Source organism: Corythoichthys intestinalis, chromosome 18, assembly GCF_030265065.1.
Source record: "Corythoichthys intestinalis isolate RoL2023-P3 chromosome 18, ASM3026506v1, whole genome shotgun sequence".
NCBI lineage: Eukaryota > Metazoa > Chordata > Actinopteri > Syngnathiformes > Syngnathidae > Corythoichthys > Corythoichthys intestinalis.
In genome coordinates, this window is record NC_080412.1 from 14580350 (window position 1) to 14595556 (window position 15207).

Genomic DNA, 15207 nt, shown 5'->3' on the forward strand with positions numbered 1-15207 from the left:
CTCCCCGCCTCTGAATATACATATAAATTAATCCATGTTTGTGGATACCAGGTTTATGTTAATTTTTTATTGTTTTTAATTACCGAAAACAGCTGCTTGCCTTATAAAGGGTTAAACATGGTCCCCTGCTGATGCAAGTCACCCCCCTCCCTCTCTCTCTGCCTCTATCTTCCTCTCTCTTCTTCCAAATCTCCACCCAGCTGTATATCAGGATGCTGGAAGGGGAGAGGACCGTGATGGAAATTATAGAGAGACTGTGGAAGAAATAAAGAAGATGGGTAGAAACTACTGGATAACATGAATGTGTTTGCGGCATCAAGATTCAGGAGCGAATGTAGCACAGAACCAATAGAAAGTCAGCAAGAATTACCTACAGAAATGGTGGGATGTTTGAAAACTGGCCTCACGTTCTAGTAGTGGATGACTGTAAACTCCTTTTAGGTGAAATTGTCAGAAGCTCGTAGCTGTTTAACACTTTAGTGACTCAGGAGGACACCAAAGACAAAGTGTGAGTAATTTCGCTACACATGGACATCACGCAGGTATGTTAAAAAAGTCATACACGTATGTATACTTTGTTTTGAGGAAAGTGACACTAGCTTGCATTTATTTACGTCTCCACCGCAAATATAGTTGGTGTTAAGTTACATTACTGTTCTTTAGTTATCAAGTGACAACACATACATGACACTTCACAAGTTCAAGTAACGGCCACCCAACTTAATAGTCCCTACAGGGATATGTGACTTGGTGTTCTTTCTGCAGTTTTGACATGTCTGCATGGCAGTCCGCAATGAGGCTGAGAGGAGCCTTGTCAGAATGGGTTTATGTAAAAGTTATGACATGCATATCAACGTTAGAAATTGGGCATTTTGTTTACACAAACTCATTCACAGACAAATCTCTGCTTCAGTGCATAAAAAAATGGGCTAACCCTTCATAAGTGACTATTTGTGGTGATTAAAAAAACAACTGTACGCTACAATATTAACATCTGGTGTAGCCAACATGACTTAAAATATGATGTCCACATATGTGGATGTGAGGTCTCAATTATCATAATATTATACATTATTGTACTATTCATCATTACATTTTGATTGTCAAGTTTTTTTTAGGGTTTTTTGTTGTCGTTTTTTTCGTGTTTTTTTTTTTTTTTTTTTTTTTGGTATTTTTTTGTTTGTTTTCAGGCTCTTGATTAAAAAAAAATTCCTTTGAAAAAAAGGTTAGGAAACAATACATTTTATCTTTATTTTTAAAATGTTGTTTTGATGTAAACATTCTCTTTCCATATATTATTTGTTAATTTATTTTACTTTTTTTTACCTTTTATGTGCTTATATTTATTAAGAAAACGAAATAGGAGATACCGGTTGATATAGTCTTCTTTTTCATTATTGGATTTAATTTTTAAAAAATAATAATAACTGAAGGACAAAATAAACAATAAATGTTCGCTTGCTTTTATCATTTTTTCAAAGGGTTGTGGTTGAAATATTTAATATTTCAGATTTATGGACTACAGAAAATTTACATAGTCGATGCACATGATTCACTTTCTCGGGCCTCACAAAACAATGTGGCGGGCATGATTTGACTCCTGAGCCGCCAATTTGACACCCCCATTCTAAATAACTAAAAGACTGATTTTTAAAAAACTATTTTGTTGATTTTATATGAAGTTATTTGTAAAACATTTATTTGATTTGGATGACTATATTCATAAATACGTCCACATAGTTGTGCAATTTCTCACAGGCAGTTCTTCAGACTTGTATCGTCTTCCTCTTTCACTTTCAGATGTAGTAGACACCACAGATAGGATTCCTTGAATTGTAAAACGTTGGAAGCAATCAGTCACAGAATGGGGAGACGAGCGGCTGAGTTTACCACTCCAGTCCCGGTTTTGGGCGTCCCAGCCTTGGTTGGAGCGCGTGGTTGGAAAACAACGGGAGACGATGGCACCGGAGGAGCGCAGCTGCAAACGTGGGGTCTTCAGAGCAGCAGCGTTGGCGTGCAAACGTCTCCAGGGATAAATAGGACACCTTCTGAGCGGTGCACGCGGCTAACGTATAAACTCCACACGCAATCGGACCAGAGAGCCCACATGACTAATGAGTACAAAGAGATACTTATACTCACAAATGAGAAGGAAAAAGGAGTAAAAAGTGGGGACTTGAAGAGTAAAAAGGAAGTGACTTTCCAAAAATCTTTGACGGACGTGCACGCGATCAAGTCCAAGCCTCATTTTGCAAGACTTGGAACCAATGCAACAACAAAAGCCACTTTCCGCTATGCCAACGGTAGTGTTGTTGATTCAGAGGCAATGGGTGGCATTAGCGTTGATCATAATGAATCCACCTCAGTTCGCCAAAAAAGACTGCAAAGCAATTACACAGAGCAGTCGAGAGATATGTTACTGTATGCTGTTCCCAGACAAAAAATATGCAACCAGTGTGGGGGCAGACGAACAGCAGGTGTTGAGATTTTAGGAAAGAGAAGGGAAGAGCTATTTCATTCAACACATGAATTGCTTTACTCTAGCAAACAGCTTGTGTTGCCCCATAATGAGAACTATATCCAACCAAGCAAGCATCAACTCCCTGAGAATTCCCCTCACGGCGAAAAAGAGACAAGCCCTCAAGAAGGATCACATCTTCAAGAGGCACTACCACTTGGAATAACACGACACCCTGCCTGTCCAGTCCATTCAATGAAAGGAGCATTTTCTATGCCTAGACATGGCGCTGCCTCCACCGAAACTCAAAGCATCCACGCTGTCGCCGAAGTCTATGAAATAAAAACGGAAGATGCTTTAAAAAACAATAAAATCCTTCAAACGGGAAGCCTTCCATCGACTCCTCTCATGGCCACGGCTACCAAATCAAACTACCCGCGTACACAAACCCATTCAAACTACCTGCAAAAGGTGTGCGTATCCGTGCACGCTACACAAGAAAACTCTCCTTCTCATTTTTACACAACATCCAAAGGACACGCTTCAGGTGTCATCCCGGAAATTGCCCAAACATACAAAACAGCACTCATGTCAACAAAAAGTAAGCCGGCTAACATTATACCACCTTGTCACGAAACGATCCAGAACTTGCCGCACGTCGTAGGAAGAACAAAAACAATGGGCACCTCAGATTTATCACCTAAATATCCCATCAGATTATCAGAGCACCTGAAACCCAAAACACAAGACGAACCATTCCGTCCAACACGCGATTCAGTTGACGTGGCTCAGACGCCGCAAGAAAAAAAAAGCCACAGCACTGTAGTTGTTACGAGCTCTGTCGAGCATAATATTAATTTAAAAGGAAACACAAATGCAAGTGACAAGCATAATCCTAAATCTATGATGCCCTCTAATTCAGAATTAACACATTGTGGAAAAATAGCATCTCTAAATGCATCTAGTGCAAGCCTTGATTCTAAATGGGGGATGTCAGCTCCCATCTCCACCACTACTAATTATGCTTTGAACAGAAACACAGCCCGGAGGAACTCTTCAAATATTCACCGTTCATCTACACTAAAAGAAAACAAAAAGAACTCTAGTGTGTCATATAATTCTTTACTTAAAACAAGCAATGTGTCACACGAACACAACAAATCAATTCATCATACGTTTCCGATTCGCAACAAGACTTACCAAACAACAGACACTAGATCAGATCCCACTAACAAACCTCTCCTTTGTTCTGTTCTTAATCAGAAAGATGAATCAAAAACAGCTTTGACTGAACGTCCTGGCCTGTCCAAAGTATCTAAAGATCATAGCAAAAGCAGCTACCAGTCAAATATGATACAAAACCTTCTAAAAGAGGGATTACATCCTAATGAAAAGCTATTGAGTAGTGATCTGATCAAGAATGAGTTAAAGCAGTATTCAATTATATCAGAGGACGAACCCTCTCAAAATAGCATTCACCCAATTAAGTCAAACAGCTCTTGTCTGCAGGCTTGCATGGACGCAAAACAACAAACGGGTGCACGTTATCAAGGAGGAACAGTAATAGAAGATGAGGGACAGTGTGCAACATGCCCAACAGGAAGAGCAGCCCAGCAGATGGATTCAAATACAGAAACAATTGCCCTGGGCGTGTCACCCGTGCATGCAAATAGTAAGACTGACTCAAATGCAGATAAACAGACACATTCAAATGATCTAACAGCCTCTGTCATAGCGCAGGATAAATGCCAGCGCCTTATCACAAAAGCGTGTTATGATTCAAACAATTCAACATTTCGACAATCTCTCAGAGGCCCAAAGTTGTCTTTCATTGCACCAGCCCTGTGCTGCGACGAGGGAGAACTTTGTAAGACTTGCAATTCCGCATCCCGCCGAAGCCTCGGGTCCGGTGAGGCTGAGGCAATCGTCATCCGGGATTCCGAACTTGCCCTAAAGCGGGACTCGGCCGACTTCGTCCTGGCTCATCCCCGCACGACTGAAGAGGCTCTTTTTTCCCCTTCTTCCCCTCTGTGCTGTAAATCAGCAGCTACAATACAACATAGGCTTCAAAGTGTGGAGGCCAGTCTGGCAGCCAACAAGGACAGGATTGCTACTCTTCTGAACATCATCCATGACCTGGAGGCCAGCCACACTCCTGCCAGTGGGTAAGAAAGAGGATGTGCATGTGGAACAGCATGCTCTGCAATTTCATTTCCGCTAGCCTTCAACTAAACAAAGCACTTCAAATATTCCACTTAGAATCAAACAAACGCAATTCATTTACAACACAATATTGGATTCAAATGTGTCAAGACAGGTAGGCTACTCTCACAAGCTAGCAAATATTTAGCGATTGCCCCCACAGACACATGTGACTCATCATTTGCCTGAATTCTAAAGAGGCGCTTTATTCAAATGCCCGACAACATATTTCACCAGTTGAAGATATTTTCGGGAGCGTTTCTGTGACCAAATGATACATTTCATCGCAATAATAAACAAACTGCATGCAAGCGGTCCAGAACACCGTTCCGATATAAGATTCGGGGTCGGAATGCCGTTCCGGTATACGGTGTTTTGATCCCGAAAATATGACGCCAACTGTCAAAACACTTTGTAAAATTAAAAAAAAAAAAACAATTGCAAGGCTGCCTCGTGTGCATCACATCTCCAAATGAAAATAATCTACCAAAATCAAATTTACACAAGTTTATTAACAAGCATAATGAAGTGCTTGTGTGGCATAATCTGTTTCCACCACCATTATTTATTTATTCCACGGATGGCACGGAGGGTTCCCAAGCTGCTGCAGTTATCTGAGTCTGACAATAGCCACGTTTACATGCTGACTTTTATTCATACCGATTCAAATCATTCCGAATGGAAATTTCACATCAGCTGTTTACATGTCACGTCATCTATTCCGATCCAGCGTTTACATGTGACTGCCTTTATTCCGAAAGGACGTTTGACAACTGCCGTCTGACATGCGCAGATTAATCAAAACAATGCGTCACGTTGCAAAACATGGAGATCGATCGTCAGATCAGGTGCTGTTTTAACTTTTCGAGTGGAAACAAAACTTCAGAATGATACGCCGTTCATTTAAAAAGTTGTGTGGGTGCGCTGTGCGTGTGCTTGGAAGCCATGTTGCAAGTGACGTTACTTACGTCACCAGGTGACGTCACCACGTCAGTACGGAGCATGCGCAGAAAGAACGCAACCAGACACCATTCCGCTTCCCTGTTTACATGATATAATTTTACTTCTAATCGGTTTGGGAAAAGGAATATTCCACCCCTGTGAATCGGAATGAAATTCCATTCGGTTTGGGCCTGTTCATTCCGAATGAGGTGTTTATATGGAACATATTTATTCGGTTTGAACAAATATTCCGATTGTAATTGGAATATTTGGCTCCATGTAAACGTGGCAAATGATGAGTCACATCAATGTGCGCATGCACACACCAAAGCAAGCGGCTCTGGACACAGTTGTCCATTCGCTTGGCTGACATACTGACATGTGATCAGCAGAGATCGTTAGCTCTGATTGGTTCAAATGTGCATGTTTTCTGAAACAGCAAAAAAAAAAAAAAAAAAAAAAAAAGAACAAGCTTTTTAAATTGATGCGATAAAAAAGGGCAATGCAACAGAAAATTGATCAAATCTTTAAGAGCAAGGAAAATTACGGTCATGGACGAAATTATTGGGACCCCTAGATTTTTTTTCCAGAAAATACAGTTTTTCCAAGCCATTAACCCAATTACAAATGTTTTCAGTATGAATGTGTTTATTTTTTTTTATTTGAATTGGAAAAACACAAAAAAAGCTGAAGAAAAAAGCCATAATGTACACAATTTTACACAGAATGTAAAAAAATGGTCTGGACAAAATTGTTGGCAACCTCAACTCAATATTTGGTTGCGCATCCTTTAGAAGAAATAACAGAAAGCAATCATTTCCTTTAACCATCTCCAAGTTTCGTGCACCTCTCAAATGGAATTTTGGACCACTCCTCCTTTGCGAACTCCAGGTCTCTCAGATTTGAAGGGTGGCTTTTTGCAACAGCAATTTTGAGATCTCCCCATAGGTGTGCGATGGTACTATTTAGATCCGGACACATCGATGGCAATCTCAGAATTCTCCAGCGCTTTGTCTCCAACCATTTCCTGGTGCTATTTGAGGTATGTTTTGGGTCATTGTCCTTTTGGAACACCCATGACCTCTGACACAGACCCAGTTTTCTGACACTACACCCTACATTGCGGCCCAAAACATTTTGATAGTCTCCCTATTTCATGGCTCCTTGCAAACTGTCAAGGCACCCAGTGCCAGAGGCAAAACTACCCCAAAACATTGGACCTCCACCATGTTTGACTATAGGCACTGTGTTCTTTTTTCTTTTTTTTTCCTAATGCCTCTTTTAACTTTCGTCTTCTTCTTCACACCGAAAATAAAATACACGACAGCACACCCTGTGGCAAAACAATGCAGTACAGTTCCAATCAGTCATAGAATAAAACTCAACAGTTGGTTAACAGCATTTGCTAATGAAAAAAAATTAAATCTATTAGTGACACCACAAGCAGTGACGAAGAATGTTTTTTTACGGAGTGTAAAGCTTTCGGTTAGCGGTTTAGCAAACGTACCTCCGGTGAACATTTCAAAATAAAATGTTCGTCATATAAACAACGATTTCTGGAGTTAATCCCACATACTTCAGAATTAATATTATAATATGTTGAGTAATTCCTACAGAATACAGATTCTACATTAAGAAAAGCTTTCACATGACACTCTTTACGACAAATATGATTGGCAATGAATAATTATAATGATTATTTTACTACTATTATATATAGTAGTATACTATAATAATAAAGCTAGAATTCTTTTTTAAGAATTGTTTTGAATAATGTTGGAAAGGCAAAGTCAGTGTTCTGAATCTGTCTACTTTCCATTCTTTTGCACAAGTAAATGATATCAGCATTTAACCTCATTGTTTATTTGTGATGAACTATTGTTGTTTACATGATGATTTGTACTTTAATAAAGAATTTAAGTGTTCCAAAATGGTTTTGTGAATTAATAAGCGTCATCAAAATTTTCAATGCTAAATTAGTAAAAAAAAAAAAAAGAAAATTATTAGATTAGTCGACTAATCGTAAAACTAGTCAGCTGACGAATCAGGAGAAAATTTGTCGTTTAGGACAGCCCTAGTGTACCGGAACATATTTCCTCCACACCCCTCCCACCTTTTTAACCCCTGACCCATGAAGAGGGCCCCTAGATATGTTCGCCTTAGGCCCCAAAATTGCCAAGTCTGCCACTGGGTGTAGTGTCAGAAAACTGGGTCTGCGTTAGAGGTCATGGGTGTTCCAACAGGACAATGACCCAAAACCAGTGTTGTTAATAATGGCATTAGAATATAACGGCGTTACAAACAGCGTTATTTTTTTCAGTAGTGAGTAATCTAATTGATTACTTTTCTCATCTTGGCAACGCCGTTACTGTGGATATAAAGGCATGCGTTACTATGCGTTACTTCTTTGGTTGAATGACGCGAGAAAAGTCAGAAACACGGACTCACGGAGACGTGACAGCAGAGCAGGAGCGGGGAGGAGGGAAGGGAGTTATGACGTATTGCAAATGCGAGTGGCTCCAATAATACCTGACTGTAGCTGATAGCCTACAAAATACACCCACATGACCACGGGAGATATCACATGTATATAGACCTACATGGGAAATGACAGACACAGCGACGTTAGCACATGTATAGGGAACTTCATGTGAAATGATACTCGCCGGCGTTAGTAAACAGCCGCCATCTTAAAGCAGTAGACTTCTCAGGAAGGCTCTGTTGTAGAGAACCTTCCTAGTGAACCTAAGTAACTTTTTATCTAAAATACTCCTAAATCTGCTTAGTTTTTGACTTGACTCTATCTTTAAATGATGTAACAGTTTTAAAACGTTCACATGTCGTACGTAGACAGAGGGGAACTAATGCAATAACGGGAGCAATTTTAACCACTTTAACGGTTGATTCACAACATTAAATGACTTCTAAACGTAGCAACGGTTACAATGTGGTTATCGCAATATCCGCAAAACCCCTGTGTCTAGTTAAGTTTAGGATATAGAATTAGGCTTGGGCCAATTGTACCAAAAACCCGTTGAACTTCACATAGTGTGACATGAAAAGTAACACCAGTTACTTTGCCAAGTAACTAATTACTCTAACATTCAGGTAACTTAGTTACTAACTCAGTTACTTTTTGGGAGAAGTAATTTGTAACTGTAATTAATTACTTTTTTAAAGTAAGATCAACAACAATGCCCAAAACATACCTCAAATAGCACCAAAAAATGGTTGGAGACCACTACCTAAAACATACCTCACATAGCACCAAGAAATGGTTGGAGACAAAGCACATGAGAATTCCGAGGTGGCCATCGATGAGTCCAGATCTAAATCATATTTGAACACTATAGAGAGATCTCAAATTTGCAGTTGCAAGATGGCACTCTTCAAATGTGAGAGACCTTGAACAGTTCACAAAAGAAGAGCGGTCCAAAATTCCATCTCAGAGGTGCACGAAACTTGTTGATGGTTACAGGCAGCGATTGCTTTCTGTTATTTGTTCCAAACGATGTGAAACCAAATATTAAGGTGAGGGTGCCAAAAATTTTGTCCAGCCTATCTTTTGAGTCTTGTCTAAAATTTTTCCTCAGCTGTTTTGTGTTTTTCCAATGCACATACATGAGATAAACACATTCATACTGAAAACATTTGGTAATTACATTAATTTCTGTGAGAAAATGCTGTATTTTCTGGAAAAATTGCAGGGGTACCAATAATTTCGTCCATGACTTTATATTTTATTTTCTTTCCTCTAACGGGGAGGTTCATAACATCTTGCCTGTCAATGTGCATTGTAGACTTATTTTTGTCCATTTATGTTAGGCTACTTATTCATTTCCTTATAATTTAAAAAAGTCAATGTTTGCGCGATCTTCAAAATATATTCAAATTCACTGTACATAATAAGTCATTTGTACACATTTTTGTGAATGTTTGTTACTATCTTTATTATTTAAAAAACAAAAAGTAAATGTTTACATTAACTTCAATTTTAATGCACATCCTATATTTTTTACATCGTTAAAGTTGAGATTTTGCATTTAGATGTGAGGAAATGAGGGAAAATAAAAAATTTCAAGATGGAGGTTGGGGTCACTGCTGTTTTTGTTAACGTTTACTGTATCTTGCAAATCATTGAATGAAAATCGTTTTTTTGTGTTATAGGAATAACTGTGCCAAAAGCAGTTTTCTTTGCTTTTTGGTTGTTTGACTGAATTCTGCCTCCGTGGCGACCTTCTTGTCAGGGAGTTACAGCAAGAAATTCTAGCCACTTTCACTCTGCTGATAGGTCCTATGAATGCACCATATCAAAGTTTAACCAGATTTACATGGAATTTTCAATTGGTTATGCTCGGAAGACATTATGAAAACATACAGTATGTTATAACTACAGTACAGTATTACCTTTCATAAGATTAATTTCAATAATTTTGCTGGGAAGGGCGAATGAACGACGTCTAACACCGTCAATGAGTCAAATGAGCCCACAAATATTGTCAAATAATGTTTTTAAGTGGAAAGATACAGCACAATAATTTACATTTTTTAATATGGAAATGACTGATTCTGGATATATTTGCAACACAGTCACATCTATCAGAAATTTTGAGTGGTTTATTTTAAAATTATTTTGACAATTCATGCATGTTTGTTAATTATTTAGTCTGGTTATAACATACTGCAGCTTAAAATGGGCTTCCGGCAATGTGTCTCTGTCAATCATTCTCATCCAACTCGGAGTCATAACATGTAGTGAAAGTCCGAGGTCATTTTTTGGACCACAGAGCTGGTTTTATGTCTGTCATATTGTGTTACACAGTACTTAAAAACATCTAAGCTTCTGCTGAAATCTTGCATGCATATTTTTTTCTTTCTTTCTTCAACAGTGGAAAATGTTACAAAACAGGACAGGACCTTAAAAACTGTTCCACATGCCAAAAGACTGCTTGTATTGTCTACAGGTTAGTCTTCTCTTGACTGTTAAGTAATCCCTGTTTCATGATAGTTTTGATATCTGTGTCTAATTTATTGCAGTATATTATATACCTGTTTTGATATATTTAGTGTGGAGTACGACTTCAGACAACAGGAAAAAAGCTTCTTGGAGATTCTGAATCTACATTCATCTAGAGGAAGTAATACAAACTATGTTCCACAATTTGGTGAATTCAGCATTGGTTTGCTCAAGAAAGCTGTGAAGAATATGAAGAAGTCAAAGAAGAAAAGCAAAAAGCTCTACAGGGTTCTACTGAAGTGGCTGCCTGGGAAACTGAAGCAGTTTTAGAAGTCTTAACCCTTTATAAGGCAGTCATTAACCTCAATGGCTGCCATTGTCGGTGTTAAATGTCCAATCTATTATGACTGGGATGGGTGAGTGAACTTTCCCAAAATGAGATGTCTACGTATGTGAGCGCCATGGACAATAAATAGTATTACTCCCCCCCCCAAAAAAAAAAATAAATTAATTAAAAAAACTTTTTTTTTTTAATTTTAAAAATTAAACAAAAATTGCACATCTCATTTCTTAATATGGATTTTGTACTTGAATTTGCTTTTTATATTCATGACTTTCATTTAAAGTGTGAGTGTAAGCCTCGTGGTATCACGAGAGAAAATTCCAAAGTAAAAATGTATACTGTTACAACAGTCGTGTTCACAAAAACATACAATATTTAATAAACAATCAGTTGTAAATAGTAAGACTATGTTTCCAAATCCCCCCAAAAAATAGAAATTATGGTTAGATTTTTTGATAGATTTGAATTACTAGGTCTAATTTTTCAGTTAGTATACACAGTATATATACCGTATGATTGCTTCATACAGTGGTATAAAAAAAAGTACCTGAACCTTTTGGAATGTGTCACATTTCTGCATGAAATCACCATCAAATGTGATTTGATCTTTGTCAAAATCACACAGATGAAATAACAGTGTCTGCTTTAATTAAACCAGCCCAAACATTTATATGTTTTCATATTTTAATGAGGATAGTAGGCAAACAATGACAGGAGGGAGAAAATAAGTAAGTGAACCATCACATTTATTATTTTGTGGCCCCCCCTTTGGCAGCAATAACTTCAACCAGACGCTTCCCGTAGCTGCAGATCAGTCTGGCACATCGATCAGGACTAATCTTGGCCCATTGTTCTCTACAAAGCTGCTGTAGTTCATTCAGATTCCTGGGATGTCTGGCATGAATCACTGTCTTTAGATAATGCCACAGCATCTCAATCGGGTACAAGTCTGGACTTTGACTTGGCCACTCCAGAACATGTATTTTGTTCTTCTGAAATTATTCTGAAGTTGATTTACTTCTGTGTTTTGGATGATTGTCTTGTTGCAGCATCCATCCTCTTTTTAGCCTCCACTGTCTGACAGACAGCCTCAGGTTTTTCTGCAAAACATCCTGATAAACTTGAATTTATTCTTCCATCAATGATCGCAAGTTGTCCAGGCCCTGAGGCTACAAAACAGCCCCAAATCATGATGCTCTCGTCACCATGCTTCACGGTGAGGTGTTGATGTTGGTGAGCTGTTCCATTTTTCCTCCACACATCATGATGTGTGTTACTCCCAAACAATTCAACTTGTTTTTTTCAGTCCACAAAGTATTTTGCCACAACTTCTGTGGAGTGTCCAAGTGACTTTTTGCGAACATTAAACAAGCAACAATGTTTTTTTTTAGGCAGCAGTGGCTTCCTCCGTGGAGTCCTCCCATGAACACCATTCTTGGGCATAGTTTTACATATAATTGATGTGTGCGCAGAGATGTCGGACTGTACCGGTGATTTCTGTAAGTCTTTAGCAGATACGCTAGGGTTCTCTCTTCTCCGGGTGTGTGTTTTATAGTGGGCAGGGCAGCTTTGAACCACTCATCAATGATTGGGCACACACCTGACTTAAAATGTCAGGTAAAAATTCGTTTCAATTGCTCTTTAAATTTCCTTAGGCAGAGGGTTCACTTACTTATTTCCCCCCATCTGTCATTGTTTGCATGCTATCCTTATTAAAATATAAAAACCTATAAATGTTTGCGTGGTTTTAGTTAAAGCAGACACTGTTTTTACATCTGTGTGATTTTGACAAAGATCAGATCACATTTGATGGTGATTTTATGCAGGAATGTAAGAACTTCCAAAAGGTCCAGATACTTTTTCATACCACTGTACATTAGCGTGTATGTCTTTATAGTGCTACAAACCAGTACAGTTGTCAGAGGAAAGAAACTGTTCGAAATACAAAATTGTAGGTAACATCATATATGAAAATTCAAATAATAAAAAGGAACAACAAGATTTTTGTTTAATGTTCTTTGTCACATTGTACACTTGCATGTCAGCATTGTTTGCAGCAACTTTTTTCCTCTTTTGTGCAACCAAGAGTAAATAAAATAAATAAATAAACACAGAATTTTACCCACTTCTCCTCTCTTTTTGGTCAGTTTTGTTTGCAGACACGACTAATGACTGATTTTGACATAAAGGCTCACTGGCAACATTCCCTTGGGACAAGAGAGTATGGAGGGTAATTAGGGTTTGCTGTCACTCCTCCTTCTAGGGTCAAGTGCTCTCCAGAGAGGCTTTGGAGACACCTAGTAATAGAAAATAATAGAAGTGATCAAAATTCTCTGGGAAGAAGTTTGTTAGTCACAAACATTGCTTGAGGCTCACTCACGTCTCTGTCAACTGCTTGCGTGTACGATGATTGACAGTCAACACAGCTTAGAGGCTCCTTTAATTACTGTTGTCATAGTCCGCGATCAAAATAATAAAATAACTTTAATCCACTATAACAACAACAATGTGTCACATAAAATATTTTAATACCAACTAATCCCACTTCTGTATTTGGCCAGCCCAAATTAATATAAATTGGATTGATGATTTATTGCTAGAGATGCATATAGCTGAATTGTATTTTAGTCACTGCTTGTCCTCATTATCCTTTTCCTGGGCACTTATCATCAATGAGTTAATAGTAAATATTATTTTAAAATAAATAAATAAATAACTAAAAAATAAATAAATAAATAAATAAAACTGTTAATATACAGTCATAAATTTGACGGGATATTGACGGGACAAGGGGCGCGGGGCCGATTAATAGGGGGCCTGCATTGTTGGCATGGCCGTCAAAGCTGACCGAGTGGAATCACAGACAAAAAGCTTTTTATGTTGAAAATTCATGTGAGCAAATGCTTAAATCCCTGAATTCTTTATGGATATGGGCGTAAAACAGTCTCGATTCTTGGTTAAAAGCAAAAAAACGTGCTGTTAGCATTTATTTTACGTAAATATGTCGAAGTATGATGCTACTCTATCAGTCAATGTGGCGGCCGCCACATGTAAAAAGAGCTATACCAGTAAAAATTCTTGTGAATAAATGCTGAAATCCCTGAATTCTTTTTAGATCTGGACGTAAAACAGTCTCGATTTTTGGTGAAAAGCGAAAAAAAAAAAAAAAAAAAAGCAGAGTTAGCATTTATTTCACGTAAATATGTCGAAGAATGATGCTAGTCTGTTAGACAATGTGGCGGCAGCCTTAAAACATAGAGCTTTTTAAGTTGAAAATTATTGTGAAAAAACTAAAAATATAGTAATTACCTTGAATCCTCGAACAAATTACTCCTGAGACAATCCTTCCTGTTTGTATGCGGTACAGCTTTCATAATGTTTCAACATAAATTCGGCGTTGGATCGCCGCATGTGTCGCTGCGACCGACTGCGAATAACTGAAGCAGATTCTGGGATGGCCCCCTACTTGAAGGCATGGCGCAATGAAGGTTGAATCTGACCTATCAATATCATTACGAAGTCTATGATACACTAAATACTGTACAGATACTTTAAATTAAAAAAAAAATTGTAATAATAAAAAATTATATCTTGTATAATAAACTAATTTAATAAATTTAAATAATTTAAAAAAAAAAACATTGTTCTCTTTTTTATTTTTTTTTTATGTTTGTTTGAAAAATATATATTTTAATGTATTTAGTTTATAAAATATATATTTAAAATAAAAAAATATATATTTAAAATTATCATTCACAGACAGTCCTCCCAGTTTAAATGAATTGGGCGTCTATCCTTGTCAAGGGGAGCCAGTGAGTTAAAAAAGTATTATATTTAAAAAATCAAATCAGATTCAGTGTGTTATTGTGGTCCATTATATTTATTTTGTTTTTTATGAACATTTACATCACTCAGTACTCTCTCACGTCCACCAGATGGTACAAATGAGTCAAATGAGAAATTCTTGTCTATTTATTTTAATTTTACGGCTTCTTCCTGGACCAAAAGGTCAATATATCAAGCTTGAGTGTTTTTAATCTTTAAAAACAGTCTTCCATCATCTATTTTACCGTCTAGTAAAGGTATAACCTGGGAAGCCTGTTGTCAGTAGGTGACATGCCCAAACTTGGGGTGGGAGGAGAATATACAGCAAGGTACTTCAAGTGTAATTTTTAAAAACAACAAGCCAATGGGGAGAGCGTAGAGGAACATCTTGTTTCTCACATTTTTAAAATTTATTTATTTATTGTATTGTTTTGTTTTTAAAAGATTGGTTTCTGCTTTTGGTTTTCTGCTTCAGTTCTC

At 37.7% G+C, this 15207-nt stretch overlaps 1 protein-coding gene across 1 annotated transcript; it reads left to right on the forward strand.

Annotated features, from left to right (window-relative positions):
- The first annotated feature begins 204 nt into the window (after positions 1-204).
- On the forward strand, positions 205-13327 carry LOC130907076 (uncharacterized). Its single transcript, XM_057821935.1, has 4 exons — positions 205-542; positions 1801-4623; positions 10492-10566; positions 10670-13327. Exons 2-4 carry the CDS (start codon positions 1865-1867, stop codon positions 10887-10889), a joined length of 3054 nt encoding a protein of 1017 aa, XP_057677918.1. The 5' UTR covers positions 205-542; positions 1801-1864; the 3' UTR covers positions 10890-13327.
- The last annotated feature ends 1880 nt before the right edge of the window (positions 13328-15207 follow it).